This window comes from Hylaeus volcanicus, chromosome 5 (genome assembly GCF_026283585.1).
Source record: "Hylaeus volcanicus isolate JK05 chromosome 5, UHH_iyHylVolc1.0_haploid, whole genome shotgun sequence".
Lineage (NCBI taxonomy): Eukaryota > Metazoa > Arthropoda > Insecta > Hymenoptera > Colletidae > Hylaeus > Hylaeus volcanicus.
The window spans coordinates 10934970-10952258 of NC_071980.1; the positions used below are offsets into that span (position 1 = coordinate 10934970).

The window sequence follows — 17289 nt, forward strand, 5'->3', positions numbered from 1 at the left end:
ACGTGGTGGCTCTAGCTGCAGGAGGTTCTTAATGAGCGTTCCCTTTGCGGGTTATTTTTCTCTGGTACTGGATGTATCGATTACTCTCGATCACTCGAGGAGAGTCCTGAAACAAATGGACGAGGATAGAACTTATTCAGCTAGACTTATTCAGCTTCGAAACGTAAAGATAGTCGTCTCCGAGTCGCCACCGGAGTCGTCGCGTGAAATCCAGCGATTTCGGATGGTTAATAAATGAGCATCGGTTATAAACATGGGAACGTATTAATAGCGCGGTTAACCTCGGGCAAAATCATGGCTGTAAGAGTGCGCTAGGTGTGACGCGATAAATTATGATGATTTAAAGCGACTCATTGATCACGCGAGGTAATCCGTTTCCTTAATTGCCGAGGCGTCTGTTGCGCGTTGAATAAGGCGAAGAGAGATAAAGCGTCGCGACGCATAAATATCCGTTATCGTTCCGGAGCGGTGCGCGTTGACTTGGAAGAGTAATATTCAAAAAATTCACCGATCGCCTGTTGCAGGTTAACAGTGGCTCGCCAGCGGAAGCAGCTGGTCTGAAGGCTGGGGACTCGGTCATCAGGGTGAACAACACCGACATGTACAACCTGAGGCACAAGGACGCGCAGGATGTCATCGTCAGGGCTGGAAATAATTTTGAGCTAACTATACAAAGGTGACAATCAAGCACGTGTAATTAAATTCGACGATATTTTTCATTTTGACAACGTTAAAACTATGCGATCTTTATCTTGTATTCAAAATCACGGTTCCCTTCAGGTAACCAACGTTCTTTAACGAAGTACCCGAGTGTTTAGCATCTTTTTACTCTTGTGAAAAAACGGTCACCCATCTTGCACTGGCGCCACGCGGACCGCATCTTAACTTGAATTATCGCACACGATAACACGGGGCTCAATGAGAGCTCGATTCTAGAGCGTTGGCTGTTTATTTTGTATAAAAGAACGCTGTTACTGTTAATCAGCCTTCAAGCTACCTTGCGTTTATCTTTGACAGGGGTGGCGGTACCTGGAAGCCGCACGTGTCCCCGTTGAACTCCACCCTTCCGTCGCCATCGCCCACCGGCTCCATTGGTAACATTGTTCCAGTTACGAAGACATCCTTGGCAGCCAAGAAGCAAGACGGATCGCACATCGGAAGCGGCCACAACTTCAGTCCAAAGCCATTCGTTAGTGTCAATTAGCTAAAGAAATCGCCCTAGTCTTCGTTCCGAATTCCCTCGCGACGCGAACGCCAATAATCAGAGGCTGCAAATATTTCACTCGCGTTGCAGCTGAACGGGACCAGCGACGGTTCGATCAAGTCCATCGTGAACAAACAGTACAACAGTCCTGTGGGCATCTACAGCGAGGAAACCATCGCGGAAACACTCTCTGCGCAGGCGGAAGTCCTGGCTGGAGGTGTTCTCGGGTAAAATCAGCAAACCAGCGAGTTAACGCTAAACCTACGTTCATATATAATTATTTATATCGCTATGGGACAAATAACTGGTCTTAATGACACTTTTCTCTATTAGAAGCAAGAATATTTTACGTAGAACTGAACTGAATAATGCATGAAATAATTGTATACAATTCATACATTGAATAGAAGAACTTTATACAAACTGTATACGAAACTGAATTGAATAATGCACGAAACTAATATAATTTCTTAACCACCGCTTCGTTTGCAGGGTGAACTTCAAAAAGAATGAGAAGAACTACAACGCCGAGAACAGCGAAGTGTTCAAAATGGTCCAAGAAGCGGACAAAGAGCCAAAGACACCGGAGCCTGGTTAGTAAACAACTTGGAGAGCTTGCCAGTCACAAAGTTATAAATTTTCCTAAAAGTGGAAACTTGAGTTATCGAGAACCATTCCCTTGGTTCGTCTTCGTTAACGATAGTTGAACGTTTCGTGCGAACGGAAAGGAAAAATCCCTGGAGAGTTGTTAATTAGGTTGGCGCTGAAGAAACATCGTTTGTCAGAGGAGATACAGATTGTTTCACTTAACAATAATTACGTTCGTGCATTACCTCGTTATATCTTCAGGCAAGAGGAATCATTCATTAGTAACTATAATAAGCCAGTACGAAATTCAAGCTTCAGGGAAACGATATTTCATATGCATCAGCCTAACGAGTATTGTAACGGTAGCCATCGAGCGCGAAGCGTAAAAGAATCGCTTCTTAGGGGGTTACACCAGGTTGAAGACGTAGAATATTCATGGTTCTGTAAAAAATAATTCCAGTGTGATACATACGTATGCATTATCTGTAGCGTTATCTGGAAAGTCCGAGAAAATTTAATAGAAAAATTTAAGAATCACTCTTCAGGGATCTTTCTTCCGGATTGGTTGGCTCCAGCCAGTCTGGTGCATGCCGGTACGATAACTTCTTTGCGAAATAGCGGAGCCAACTGCGCAGAGCGGCGTGGTATCGCCGACCTCGCCAGCCTTAGCGGGACTGAGGCCAGTCACGGCGCCAGAGACCAAGCAGCAACAACCGTCGACGCCCCAGTCGAGCCTTCCACCTGGACAGAACATTTGTGCCGAATGCGAGAGGCTCATCGTGTAAGTTCAATCGGCGAGACGCGGTTCATCTGCAACCTCGGTCGTTTACACACCTTCTTTCAGCAATCAACAGACAGAGAAAGCAGATAGGACCGTTGATGATTGTCCTTTCGACGAAGAAGATAGCGCTCGCGTTCCATCGCGGATTTCCAATCTCGAGTCAAAGTCTGGATGGATACTGTACGCTTTCTGGAACTCTGAGAAAGGGTTCGAAGCTTTAACGAAACGATAGAGTAGAGGGATAAGGGGAAGGGGGTACTCGGTTGGTAAGGTCGTGCAGTTTGTTGACAAAGTAATGGACTCTATCGGTAAGGGTTGATAATGAACAGCAGTTCTCTACTCTATCGTCGCGCTCGAGCTTCAGACGCCCTCTCGCCACTGTTTCGGAAAGTATATTGTATTACCACATTAGATAAGCCTATATCTAATCATTTTCGATTTCTCGCTACGCGAGACGTTTAATTGTTAAACCTAACCCAGGTTTTAATGTAGAACATTCGATTCGTTGACTTGGAGATTCGCAGGACGCGCAGGGGGCGAGAGATGACAGAGATACGTTCCCGGTAGATTGTTGTTGGCGGTTATTAGACAGTTTCTCGTGTCCCGTCGAGTCACACAGCGGTTTTTCTGCTTACATGCAGTTTCTTCGAGAACAGAGTTTTACTCGTCGGTGAGCCACGCCGTTGGCGGAAGAGCCACCTCGCCGAGATCACCCACGCCACTGTTTCACGCTCTCCGGGGCGTTGGTGGTCCTGCCTACAATTCCAATGAATGCTCGTCGAAACGTCTGCCGCAAAGACAGGAGTCCTCATCTCCCTCTTGGGGCCCGTCAACCGTCGTTTGTAGCAACTGCGACCGAGCGATCGTGTAACTATTCACGTGACAATCATCCTCTTCTTCCCTTGCACCCCCTGACGCGATGGATCGGAATCTGTAGCTTTTTCGACGATATACGCTTCTGTGTAAACTGTCTCATCACAGTGGCGGCCATGTCTTTGCGCATACCTTGTACAAGCGCCTCGCTTGTACGTGCGTAAGTATATGGCCGCAATTGTAGACCAGGATTCAGAGAAGCTTACTAACAGTACTAGCGTTGCCAATGGAGAGTATACACTCTTTAAGTCGTAATTATGCGCGAGGAAGTTGCGCGGAGGACGTCGAATATCCTCCCCGTAACTTCCTCACGCATACTCGGAACTTGAAGTGAGTGGCCTCCTCGCTGGCGACGCTAGGAGTTCCAGCGAACTTTTCTGAACCCCCCTACTGCATTTAAAATGGTGTCCTCCTGGATTGCTCGATTGTCGTACGCTGATATCGTCACGTGCTTTGAGTCAGACGAGAAAACGTGCACCCCGCACTCGTCCATCGAAGATCATCCATGTCGAAGCTTTACCAAGTCGCTAATGATCGAAGTCAATCGATCGACGACTGGAAGATGTTTTTTTGTTTGTACACATGCACGTTTTGCCGCAATCTCTGTCGCCTCTGTCGTCGGTATTGCTTCTTCTGAAAGGACCTCTCCATCTTCGCGATTCTCATTATTCTTTCGGGAGGGGCCGTGTCGATCATTCTTATCGAGCTTCTTTCTACTCATGCTCATCGGTAATCTCTTCATTTCTTCGACCTCTGTACTGTGCATATACATATGTATCTCTTCAACGCATCTTCGCCATACTGTGTATTTATTATTTATTTAGAAACGCTCTGGTACACTATAGAGCAACGCGAAGCTTTCGATGTTGTGGATTTTTTTTTGTTTTACTTGTTTTTGACATACTCCTTTTTGGTTTTTGGTGTCAATGTTGTGTTTTTCTGTCTCTATTTTTGTAGACACGAATTTTTGTTACCTTTTGCACATCATTTTTCACCGTGTATTTTTTCTCTTCCACGAAGTATTAACGGTATTCCATGGAAGTTGTTACGGTACACCTGAGAAACAATATAATTATTAAACTTTTTTCACCTCAAAGCGCAAAAGAAAGCATATTTTTCACGCAGCGAGTACAAAGCCAGCGATTTCAAAGCTCACTTTGCATAACACGTCACATTTTTCACACTCACCGAAGACAACATTCGGTTCGTCAGCAACACCACGATACAATATGACGAATTTTATGTTTTCGACCTCCGTCGTCGAGGTGTCGAGCCTCCCCCAACCCCTCTTCTGTCTCTAAATATCTCGGACCAAGAAACTCGTGGCACATCCGACATGAAAAAGCACTCTGCACTTATTGAATAATAAACAAAACAAAATTACAGAATAAAATACGAGGAGAGCAGCCTAAACCGATCTGTCTACTTTGCAGGGGTGTCTTCGTGAGGATCAAGGAGAAGAACCTTCACGTGGAGTGCTTCAAATGCTCTACCTGCGGCACATCATTGAAGAACGTTGGTTACTACAACATCAACAACAAACTATACTGCGACATTCACGCGAAATTGGTCGCCAGGCAAAACGCACCTTCGGGCCTTGTTCCAATCACCGTGCCACCGTAAGCATTCCACCTGTTTATCGTTTAGGGAGCTACCGGTTTCTCTCCCGAGCTAAAAAGTAAACGTAATCGTAAGCCTTAAAAGTATCCAAGAATATCTCAAGGGAAAGAATTGCGCGCAATAAGAAAAGGAAGCGTAACCTGAGTAAAATGGCGATTAAAAACTTCGCAGAGGCGGAAAGGCTCCGGCTAGCACCATTTCCGCTGCCCTGGTGAACGCACCGTTGTCTCCACCCCTAAGCAATCACGCTTCGTCGCCCCTACCATTTTCGGTGAGTATCCACGATGAAAATTTTCCTCTCGCAGTGTATTATCGCACAGAGTGTCGCTTTGCACATGATTAAACACCGAGATTGCGCATCTTGCTTGAAACTGTTCCGCGGAATACTCGTGCTTCTGAAATAATAAAAAAGATGAAGAGAATCTTAAGATACTTTTTTTATATATATATTATATATTTTATATATATATATAAAATTGCAAGTGTATTAGATGTTTAAACAGCCATTCGAGATACGATTTCTTCTGTTTTCGAGTGTTGCATTTAACAGGGGATCAGCTACGATTAAAAACGCGTGTGCGTGTGGTATTTGCTTGGCACTAATTGCTTTTCCAGGCGTGCAATCGTACGAGCCCCGATTACGGATCCCAGAATCTTCAGGTGTCGTCCCTGAATAGGAACGGATGCATCACGAACGGCGAATGCCACTGGGAATCGAAAACCTTCACGAGCTCGATCACCATACAGACGGGTTGCACAGAGGTTGGCAATACGCGAGAATTTTTCTACCCCCTCGGTGTAAACTAAAACTATCCCTCCTGCCCCCTCGGCGAATAGTATCGCGTCGACGGCGGAATATTCTCGTAACGGAAGTACCGATAAAGATTCTCCTTCTCTGCAATTTTAGACCGCGTCCATTTATATCCGATCACGTTCAACGAATTTCTCAGTACTATTCATTTACCAATAAACAATCGCTTAAAATACGCTCTGAATCAGACGCGACGGGGCCACCGCGTATCGGGATAAAAATGCAGCGTCGACGTAGCGCGATGCAGGAAACGTGACGTAACAATAAATGTTAGAGAAACGTTACAACGATATCGATATCGGTCATCGTTATGATATTCGACCGGTTCGTCCTTCAGGTCCGCGAAACTTCCTCCTCCGCGTCTATTCACCTGCCAATCTTGATTATTCGCGCGACTATTTCGAACCCATGTGACTAATTAGCCTGGCGCGATCAGGAGTGTGCGTACTATCACCAGGGTCGGATGCAGGCGTGAACTTCGGTTGCCGTGGCTCAGGGGCTTCTGCTAAAAAATATTCAATTCTTTAGTATCACATGATAAGACTCCAAGTAGTCAATGTATAATGTTATATGAGAATTATCATACTAATGCAACATATTTGTTTTTACTTTTTGTGATAAACAAGCTACGCGACATACCTTCTAGCAGATTTCTAAAAGACGTCCCAAACATGTTCTAGTTTTAGTGGCCAGATAAAATCCAAGCCTGTATTTAAGTGAACTGATACGAGCCTGAAAATCCAAGAAGATATTATTAAAGAGTTGTATAAATATACGAGGTTTGCTCCTTAAGTTATGCCACTATTTTGCAGGTATTTGCAGTAGTGTAGATAAAAAATGTTTCAGGCAAAAGTTGATCAGTTGAGCTACATGTAAGAGAGATGTTTAGGTGAAATCGAAGCCTCAGGTGCCCGCGAACACTCGATCCGACTCTGACCGTTGCTATATCCCCGAATCTCTCCCCCTTTTTTAATTACCACCGCCACGTGACATGGTTCTGTCGTTTTATGCATTGCAGCCCACCCGCCTTGGCACATCGCCCGTCGATCCACCCAGTTTCCGATCAGTCCAGGTAATGTCCCAACGCGGCTCGTCTTAAGCGTATCGCGACACGAAACCCTACACTTCGTGAGGTGCGTCCTTAATGAAAATCATCCGCGGTGCCGCTGCTTTGATCGCCGGATAATGTTCTCCAGACAAGTACGTCGCGCTTTAGCGTAACGAATCGGTGAACCACCGAGTTTGGGGAAGTTACCTCGACGTGTTCTACTAGCGGGCGAAACGCGGGGAATCCCCTCGATATTCGTGGCTCCCTATACCGTGGTTACGTGAACGATACGTCGCCAGGTGATTCAGTGCGCGCAATAGAAGTGATTTACAGGAAACAACGGCCGATACCGCGTCGTTGCGAATACTTTTCTCCGTGGCCCTGGTGTCAAGGCAGCGGAGAGAAGGATCATCGGTGTAGAGTAATTATGTAGGATTTTATAGACTATGCAGAGTCTCGTATCTAGCGAGAATAGACCGGAACGCATCGAAATCGGTAAACCTCGACCTCGAAGGTTTGGTAGTTCGTTTAAGGAAGACTACATAATTACTCGACATTGCTTAGAGCATCCAAGACACAAAATTGTGTTCCCATGACTCTCAGTCATTTATTGGTAGCGTTAATTATCAACCTAATCGGCTAGTCTCACTATCAGCACTGTGCATATATCGCATTTGTCGTTGTTCGTCGCGAAGCCTCACTAAACACCTCACTAATACTTTAAAACTAACGAAGACGCGTTTGCGTATTTTCTTTGTCGGAATGCGAACCACCGTGTGCGTTATTTTCATTAATTATTTTCCTTAATTATTTAAACGAGAATCTCGCCCCATCTCTGTCTTAATTGTCGTCGAATAGTCGTTGCATAATTGTTAGGCTCGAAGGATAGAGTGTATGATAGTATTTTCTGTCACGCAGGCGCCGTCCAACAATCTAATTGGTCCCAAGCCTTTCGGAGGATCCAGCAACCTGTCTTCGCCTCCGTTGACGAACTCAGGGAGCAACACTCTACCGAGACCCCAGAGCCAAACTGTGACTGGTAAGTTCTCTCCTCCTCGATTAATCGCGGAAAATCGTCGGTCGTTCGAATCGCCGAGACGCGGACGAAATAGTTGTTGTTACATAATTGCGAACGGATTATGCAACGGTTAGCTTTTTCGAGCCAGACGGAAGTCGAGAGGAATCGCAAGAATCCCTGCGCGGCGAAGAAAGGAAATTAACAATAGCTGTTGTCGGATGCTCTTCTTAAATTAAGTCTATTATTTATAGGGAAAGGTAACTCCTTTCTTGTTCTATAAATAATTGAGTCTTGAACAAGCATTCGTTGATATTGGGTCTTCGGTATGGATGCCGTTATGTAAGGCACGAAATATTAAAATTGTAAGTGCACGGGGTGTACCGAAATTATATTAACATTTATAGAAATTAATACTCGTAAGATTTATTACTCTTTTACTTAACACGTTGATTGCCGCGATATATGGGCGACGGGACTCTTCATTAAGAAATCAAATAAATTCATTTTGAAGACGAGATATTAAAGAAAATAAATCTACTACTAGTTTAAATTCAACAAAAATGAATTTCAGTTATATAGAAACAAAGCTCATATAAATTTTTACGAACAATTTAGCAGTCAACGCGTTAATGTGATGTATCTGATTTATCGGATAGTTAATTTTGCAATACCCCGTACACTTGAAAAATTGAAATTTCCTTCCTCGTACAAGCATATTGTGCGTCACACGCGATACCGAATGCAATTCTGAAGTATGTACCCCCTAGGTGTTTACTTCGGTCCGTAACGTGCACGAAATTCCGTCGTCGCGACGCGCGAGCATACCGACGGTAATTACGAGAGGCACGCCATTGGTATGTCACGACCGAGGGGTTAGACGTTATCAGGGAAACGAAAACCGGAAATCGTGGTCGTAATAAATTACCGACGACAAGCACGACTTTCTCGTTCGTATCTGGATGAACGATCTCTGGTCGATCGTGTAATCCTAACGGGCGGGTAAACCGTCTGATTTATCCTTGGCCTGAACTATGCTCTTCGACTGTTGCAAATAGGTCTCTCCTCCGCCCTGCCAAAGCCAAAAAGTACGCCCTTCAGAGGTACGCCGATCAAAATCGAGCCTGTTGACCGAGTTTCGAGCTTTGGCTAATAACGCGCCCCATTTGGCTTACCCCCATCGCATATTACATTCTCTTTTCTCATCTATTCTCGCAGCCCCGTTCATCTATCGTTCCGTCGTCCATCGGTGATCGAAGGGTCGCTCGACGATCGCCGCAAGAGCGCTCCAGTCGCTCGCGAGCTCTTGAAAAACTTGTCGTTCATCCCCTCGTCGTTCACACGGCGACGACGGCGGGTTCTGCGGATATTAAATTAAAATTAGTGAAAACAACGGAAGAAGAAACGTCATCTGACATTGCATTACGATAATTTCGATTCGCGTTTGACCTTCATTAGGAAGTGAGCGACGCGCATCGACGTTAATTAGTATCGTTGATGTGTTAAGCGACGACGTGGACCGACCTAAACGAAACTAGGACGATAGAGTCGAGACCCGAATAGCGAATGATTGAGTCGAGTCTGCATCGAGAGAAAGATCTTACGTAACAACGAAGACTCTCGGATAAAAATACATCTACGTGTTTGTTTTTCAAACGGAATTTTTTCTTTGGTTTTTTATTTTCATTTTTTTTTTTTTTTTATTCTTTTCTTTCTCGCGTAAACACGAAAGCGCGCGACACCTGTGACGGTTAGATCGATAACCACGGATTCTCGTGGCTCGATTAAAAGCCATTCGTAATCGCGCCTCCTCCTTCCTGGACATAATTTTTTCTTTTCTTATCTTTTTTCAGCCGGTCCATCTTTCAACCCGAAACCCAGACCTTTCTCCCTCACATTCGCATGAATCGGTAGCTCTCAGCTGCGCCGTCGTCGTCCTTGTGCTGACAGCCGAATCGAACAGTTCCGATTCAATACGAATAATTATTATAGCATTCACGATTGCTACTTTGCGATCTCGAACCGTATCGCGATTCGAACCGAGCCTCGTTGGATCGTCCGATCCGAACGAGCCTCCCTCTTTGTCAACTCCGGGTAACGAATCGCGAGCTCTTCAAGATCGTAGACCCCATCGTGAACGTCGACGATTGTTTCCTCGATACAAGTGTTAAAGAGTTTAAAATGCAATTACGATAAAAAAAGAATAAATAAAGCGACAGTTAAGCCGAGCAAGCTCTTCGCTCGATACATGTTGTTCCTTTCTCCAACTTCATGTCACGTGCGCACACACACGTCGTTACAAATCCTCTGAAGTTAAAACAAATCGTTTTTTAACTATGTTGTCACCTTGGCTTTCGTTTCGAAGCTCCTCGAGGGGGAACTCGAGGCCCGTGGTGCTAATCAGCAAATTGAAAAAGAGAAAAAGAATTTTTAAAGACGATCGGAATTCGTGGCCCCTGTTTTTTTTTACGATCGTCCAGAACTGCGGTTGATCTTCGAACTCGTAGACAATTTTTCCAGCCGACGGAGCGCGGTTCGAGATGAGCCCCGACGATCTCGAGACGTGCGACTGCTCACTTGCCACGCTCGTTGACATCAACGGCATCAATCTCGCGCTTTGGCTTTTTTTACCTTTTAATTCGTGCGCCGTCCGTCAACCACGGACGTGTACCGGGTGCGATCGAAGGGGTCGAGGGCTGCGGAAAATATGACGATGTTATTACGGAATAAGATACGGAAAGCTGTTGTTAACATCGTCACTCGCCTTGTTGATGTTTTGTAAAAATTGAAGTAGAAGCTATCGCACAATACATTCCATGATCTTGGAAGATGAGCTCTTCCGCTGTGGAGACCATCGTTGAGTCTCCAAGTGACGGCTGCAGTCCGAACCTGTTGCGATTAATATCAATTTATCTTATTTCATACAGAATTCGATATTTAATCTCTGTCCTCTAACCCTTTCGGTACTACTGCCACAGGTGTCAACCACGAAACGGGTACGATTACTTTCTATAGTATGCGTTACAAAAGTTTAGCGTCAATCACACTCGAGACTTCTATGAATGGTTCAACCACTATTGTAGAAAACTTTCTCGAGCGACAAACATATAACCGCGGCCAGCTCAGTACCGAAAGGGTTAACCCTTTATTTACTGAATTTCTCAAAAGTTTTTAAAATCTAGGCGTTCATCTTGGTCTTATATCATCTTATAGAGTTGTCTCTAACAAGCTTCCAAAATCAGAAAAGCTTGTGCTGCCATCCAACAATTAAAAACGAACTTCATAGAAGTGGACTTGAAACTCATAATAGATTTTAAAGCGTTCAATTAATTACCATGAGTAAATTGACATATAAGTCCCGCTAGTAAATGAAGGGTTAAAGTTCACTATGAACCCTTTAACCTCTAACAACGTGTGAGACTCGTGGTACAGAATTTGAGTCGAACACGAAGAATACGAGTCAGACAGGTCGTATGAAAGAGCGTAAAGAATTTTATATCTAATTATGCAGTAAATCGTAGATAAAAGAGTTGAAGTGTATACAAACACAGGTTTCGATATAGACAGCACATCCCACCAAGTCTCGCATCTTCTCGGATCGCACCTCGCACACCTTCGTGGCGATAGCTGCCGTTATCAGCTTTCTTTCGCTCTTAAGTTGCGCTTTCTTTTTTATTTAGCATCCTGGACGTGTCCGCCATTCTGCAAAAAGAGAGACAAATTGCCAAGAACTTGAACACCAATGAACATAGACTCGACGGATGGCGGGCACGCGCCGCTCAATGTGCTTCTTACTTACCGCTGATTTCTTTGTTTTTTTTTTCGTTCTTTCTAACACGCCCCAAAACCTTTCACCTACGTTGTCAAACGCATGCCTTACAAACTGTTTCGTGTGTGTCTTGTACGTTCTGTTACTCGTTCGCCCGTTGTCGCGACCTTCGAACGTCCATCCGAATCACCTCGATCCTCGAAACGATCCCCCGAAAACACCATCCCAGAAAACTCGACGGAAACCCACGAAAAGTCCTATTATTACGAGCTCATCGAGGAGACGAAGACCGAGAAGACCGAGCGTCGTCCTAAATCGGTGAAAGAGAAGAGCCTCAACTGGCCGCCGCCGAAGCCTATCGAGGAGGTCACGTACCCCACAGCGAGTCCTCTGTACATCGACCCGAACCCAGTGCTCGATAAAAGAAGCAGACAGGCGGTGAAGGAGAAGAAGGCCTGCATCGAGGCCTGCGAGAGGGCCTTGACGAGGAAGAGGTGCGAGAGTGTTGACCTCGAGGTAGAAAGGGCAACTGGACAGTATTATCGGTACGACGAGGACCCGATGGATCGCGTGAGTTGTCCAGGTCCCGTGTACAGGAAGGTGGAGCTGGTGGAGTCCAGCGACAGACAGTCGAGGAGCGAGATCACCTCGAGGCCCAGCTCCACCGACAGCGTCAGGAGATCGTTGACGCCCACCAGGATCGTTCAACCGGTGCCGAAGCCGTGGACCGCCACCGTCACGACGGGTGGTAGCCTCTACGAGCAGAGCTACGGGGTCGAGCAGCCCAAGGTGTGCAAGAAGTTCCATCAGAAGGAGATCTGCCAACGCGAACGGATATGCGAGAGGAACCAGCCGTTCAGGGAGGAGCATCGCTCGTTTCACTCGACGGTCTGTCGACGGGAGCAAACGATTTGCGACAAGCCACCCCTGCCGGTCCAGCACACGATCAAGCAGGAGGAGACGAGGGAGGAGGTGACCGAGATCGATAAAGAGGTGACAGACTTGAGATCGGCTGAGGAGATCGCCGAAGAGGACAGCGACGACAAAGGGATCGGTGGCGAGCATGACCTCATCACCGAGACCACGGAGGAGGACGTCGACGGGATGCACGTGAAGAAGAAGATGACCTTCGAGAAGACTGTAGAGAAGATTCCGTCCCCGGCGCGGCCAAGTACTCCTACGGTGACGGAGGAGACCACAGAGGAATGCTACACCAGGACGAGCGCCACGCGAGTGGACACGCAAGTCCAAGAGAGGACGGAGGAGACCACGGAGGAGAAGACCGTGGTGGAGTCCGCGGAGGTGGTCACGTCGGCGGTGGACGTCCAGCAGATGCTGGAGAGGGCCAAGCAGGAAGAGGAGGAGCAGAAACGAGAGGCGGAGGAGGAGGAGAGGCGGAAGCAGGAAGAGGAAGAGAGGAAGAGACGCGAGGAAGAGGAGAAGTGGCAGAGACGGCTCGAAGAGGAACGAAGGAGACAAGAGGAGGAGGAACGTAGCAGCAAGCACGTGACCTTCGACGAAGAGGTCGTGGAGGAAGTTCACGAACAGCCCCTGGGGAGAACCGTCGTTCGCGAGGAGAGGGTCACGGAGGCGGAGGGCGACACTCCTGGAAGCAAGAAGCTCATCAAGGAGACTTACGAAGAGATCACGGAAGAAGTGCTGGTCCAGGAGCGCGTCCGGAAGATGGACATCGAGGACGAGCGTAGGAAGAGTCTGAGGGAGCAGGTGGAGGTCCACCAGAGCCTCCGGGAACAGCAGGCTCCTAAAGAGCGACGAGTGTGCTCCAAGTACCCTCCGCCTCAGGAGATCATGGAGACCAACAAGAAGCACGTTCAGTTCGTCAAGCAAACGGATAGCGGGCCTAAACCTATACCCCATTCCGCCATTCAGAACTCCACCCCTAAAGAGTGGAAGTCTGAGATGGTGAACGCTCTCACGACCGCACCTGATCGACCCTTCACGCCTTGCAGCACGTCTTCCAGCGTGAAAGAAGTGTACACGGAAGAGACTATATACTTGGACCACAGATGTCGACCCAAACCGCCGCCGCAGGACATCAGGCCCATCTCCCCGTTCCAACAGGCCCTGATGATCGCTCCGGAACGTCCTTACACACCCCTCAGTCGCGAGATAGGCCCCGAGGACCAGAAGATCTGCAGTCGTTCGGATACACCTGTAATTCAAGGAGAGAGGATATGTCCACCCGCTGATATTCTCTTTGGAGAGCCTAGACCTAAACCGGCGCCCTCTCCGAAGCCTAGCGGACCTAGACCACTGCCCACTCCGCCGCCAGACTTTCGTCTTCGCGACAGAGACGCCTCGGCGTCGCCGGTGAGGTCTCGACCTCAAACCCCTAGCAATAAATGTATAACGGCTACCTTGAAGAAGCCGGACACCATACCTTCTTATCAAAAGCACTTGGTAGCCATGAGGCGAGGGGCTGTCGAAAGTCAGACGTACCAACCTGCCAGCAGAACGCCAACACCGACTCCAGGGAGGTCCAAATCCCCGGCTCAAGGACCGCCGGAGCCTCCTTCTTGCTATGTGAAGGCCCACGCTCCCAGAATCAGGGACGATCCTCCTCCCAAGCGGAGCTCCGTGCACTTCCCTACGAAAAAGAGCGTTTCTTACAAAGTGGACGAGGACACGGACGACGGGCATAAGCACGCCGAGTACGCGGCCACCAAAACGGTGGATTTCGATGAGAAACAAACCGACGATCCAGGTCAGGGTCCGACGGATGCTATTCACGCACAGTACCAGGAGAAACGGTGCATGACCAGCGAAGAGACGAACCAGGGGAAGCAGTCCGTGGTGAAGAAGTCCCTGGAAGTGGTAGAAGATTTTGAAAGGTGCGAGAAAAGAGCTCCGACGAAGCCGTTACCTGAGCGAGGAGAGATGAGAGAACATAAGAGCGTATGCGCTATAGGGAGAACCAGCCCAACCTGCAAGCCTTCGCTGCCCTGTCCTATGGGCTCCCAACCGGAGTTCTCGCCGCAACCGGTGTACAGCAGCTCCACAGAAGTGCGTCACGTCAGCTACGGAGCACCTCCGGCTTCCAAATCGTGTCCAGACACCGGCGTGACCGTGCTACCTTGCAAGGCTGTCTCCGATCAGGGTACTAAAGCTGGGGTAGTGGTGGTACCTTGCGAGGGCGTCAAGCCCTGCTGCCAAAGATCAGGCGTCTGCGTTATGTCAACCCCCGATCGGTCCGGTGTGTGCGTCTCACCTTGTTTCGGCATGCAGACGGGAACCTGTGGTCAACCCTCGGGACGCTGCGGCCGCGAATCCGCTTGCGACATCGAGCTACCGTCCAACTGTCCGACTTCCGGAATTTGCGTGTCACCGTGCGAAGATGGTTCCGTATGCGTCGCGCCCTGTAGCAAACCAGGAGGAATTTGCCCCAAGACGAAAGGACTTCCCTTTCCTCAGATCCCTTTCCCGTTCGAGGATACCGATCCAACTCCAGCTCCAGCTCCAGCTCCAGCTCCAGCTCCAGCTCCAGCTCCTCAATGCAGAAGCTCCTTCGAGCCTATCCACAAGCCTCGCACTAACCTGAGTGGGCAGCTCGCGCGATTGACCGCCAAGACAGGCCAAAAGACCCTCAGCCCCACCGTTCAATTGTACAAACCCCCAGCTCAAGCTCAAGCTCAATCTCAGACGCAGAGCAGTTGCGAGACAAGTAGCTACTGCTGCAAGACCCAAAGTTACTGTTCCACCCAAACCCGCTGCCAGTCAGGTAAATGTTCGACCAACACCCGCTGTCAATCCGGGAGTCGATGCGAGACCCAGAATAACTGCCAGGACGGTGTCCACTGTTCCCCCTCTAGCAATACCCAGAGTTTAGTAGACCCACCAAATTTGTCATCCCACCCGGATCTAGGTACCGGAGTCGGTGGCCTCGGTGGTCCAGGGTCGAAGAACGGAACATTCGCCGGCAGCAGCGCGCCTAAACGCGGAAGGGGAGTCCTAAACCAAGCTGGTGGACCGGGATCTAGGGTACCCCTCTGCGCCCATTGCAACTCTTACGTCAGGTACTCGCCCCGTTGCTCGTTCATCGGTGTTCGGTTTGTTTGTTTGTTTGCGTTTGTATTTCAGTGCACGTTGCACCTATCGTCCAGTGTACGTTGCACCTACGACGCTCTACTTCCGCTCGCCGCCGTTCTCCCTGACCTCGAGTCGCTTTACTCGCGTTGCGTTTTTGTCCACCCCTGCGTGCGCTTGATCCTCCAGCCCGTTATGTGTTCGGACCGTTTCGGTGGCATCCCTCTCCTATGTTCCAACGATTGAAAAATCTTATTGATTTTTTGCCATTTTTGCCAGTAACCTTGCACACTGGAAGATCACCACGTGATCTTCTCAATGTCGAGGAGTCATGTTTTTGGTAGCTTTTTGTGAACATCGTAGGGTTACCAAACCGTAGGGTTACCAAGGTGAGGAGTTCACTTATCAGAGCCAAGTATACTCTTGTACCAACCGCCTTCGTTTTTCATTCAGCATCCTGCAAGTTTTTTTTTTTTAAGTTTTTCTTTTTTCTCGTGAATTTTTATGGCGACAGCCCCAACTGAAATGAATTGTTTTCTGTGAATAAAGTGTGCTTAATTGCAATTGTTTTCTACGAATAAAGTATCAGAATATATTTATTGCGCTTACATTGTCCTCGCGGCGAAATGGCGTTGTCCTCTCCGCGGATGGTAACCTTACGACCCGCAAGCGGGTACGATATTAATTCATTGTTTTTGTTTTACCCAAGCCAGTAGCAACTGTAACGATTGTGCACCGACGTGATTAACAGTGTTTACTTTGCACGATGTTAACAGCTAACGGAGAAAGTACTAATCGCAAGTCGAACGGTCTCGTCATAAAACCAGTCTGCTGTAAAAACGACAAACAGTGCACAAGGTTCGTAATATAGTCGACTAACAGGCGAAAAGATTTTCAATTCCATAGTCACGCTATTTAATACAAGTTCTATATTCAAATAGGTGAAAGAAAAATTCAGAATGTCTGCCTTCAGAATGTCTCTTGTCGTTTCTTGTCGCTTTGTTCTGCTTGTTCGCGCGTTCGATAATATCATCTTCGCGACACGAATTCGACGAGTAATCGTTGCAATAATTCAGGGGGCCCTTCATCACCGCCTTGGGACAAATTTGGTGCCCCGACCACTTCGTCTGCGTCAACACCCAATGCCGTCGACCGCTTCAGGACATAGGATTCGTGGAAGAGAAGGGCCAGCTCTATTGCGAGTACTGTTTCGAACGCTTCATCGCGCCGTCCTGCAACAAATGCAACAACAAGATCAAAGGCGTAAGTTTAAACTACCTAGGATCGCCAGATCGATAGACCCGAACTAATCGTTCGACGTTTCAGGATTGTTTGACCGCGATTGGAAAGCATTTCCACCCTGAATGCTTCAAATGTTCGTATTGCGGCAAGCTCTTCGGCAACAGCCCGTTCTTCCTCGAAGAGGGACTGCCCTACTGTGAAGCTGGTCGGTTCAACGTTCTCCTCGATTCCCCTTTTTTTTTCAAGTCTGCGAATAAAAGCACGCAAATGTGTTTAATATCTTTCTTATTTTTG

At 47.7% G+C, this 17289-nt stretch overlaps 1 protein-coding gene and 1 long non-coding RNA gene across 2 annotated transcripts in view; one reads left to right on the forward strand and one right to left on the reverse strand.

The window, feature by feature from the left end:
- Positions 1–17289, forward strand: part of LOC128876701 (uncharacterized) — a 36285-nt gene that overhangs the window by 15696 nt on the left and 3300 nt on the right. Inside the window, exons 2-14 of the mRNA XM_054123265.1 lie at positions 525–676; positions 1018–1189; positions 1295–1431; positions 1697–1797; positions 3215–3440; positions 4880–5065; positions 5238–5337; positions 5682–5828; positions 6896–6949; positions 7844–7964; positions 11939–15743; positions 16830–17016; positions 17080–17200. Of these exons, the coding sequence (XP_053979240.1) occupies positions 525–676; positions 1018–1189; positions 1295–1431; positions 1697–1797; positions 3215–3440; positions 4880–5065; positions 5238–5337; positions 5682–5828; positions 6896–6949; positions 7844–7964; positions 11939–15743; positions 16830–17016; positions 17080–17200 (5509 nt within the window). The remainder of the gene's footprint in view (positions 1–524; positions 677–1017; positions 1190–1294; positions 1432–1696; positions 1798–3214; positions 3441–4879; positions 5066–5237; positions 5338–5681; positions 5829–6895; positions 6950–7843; positions 7965–11938; positions 15744–16829; positions 17017–17079; positions 17201–17289) is intronic.
- LOC128876718 (uncharacterized) lies at positions 5324–6889 on the reverse strand. The gene is made up of 3 exons (XR_008457113.1): positions 6517–6889; positions 6248–6382; positions 5324–5461 (listed from the first exon to the last, which is right to left on the reverse strand). It is a non-coding gene; the product is annotated as an uncharacterized LOC128876718 (long non-coding RNA).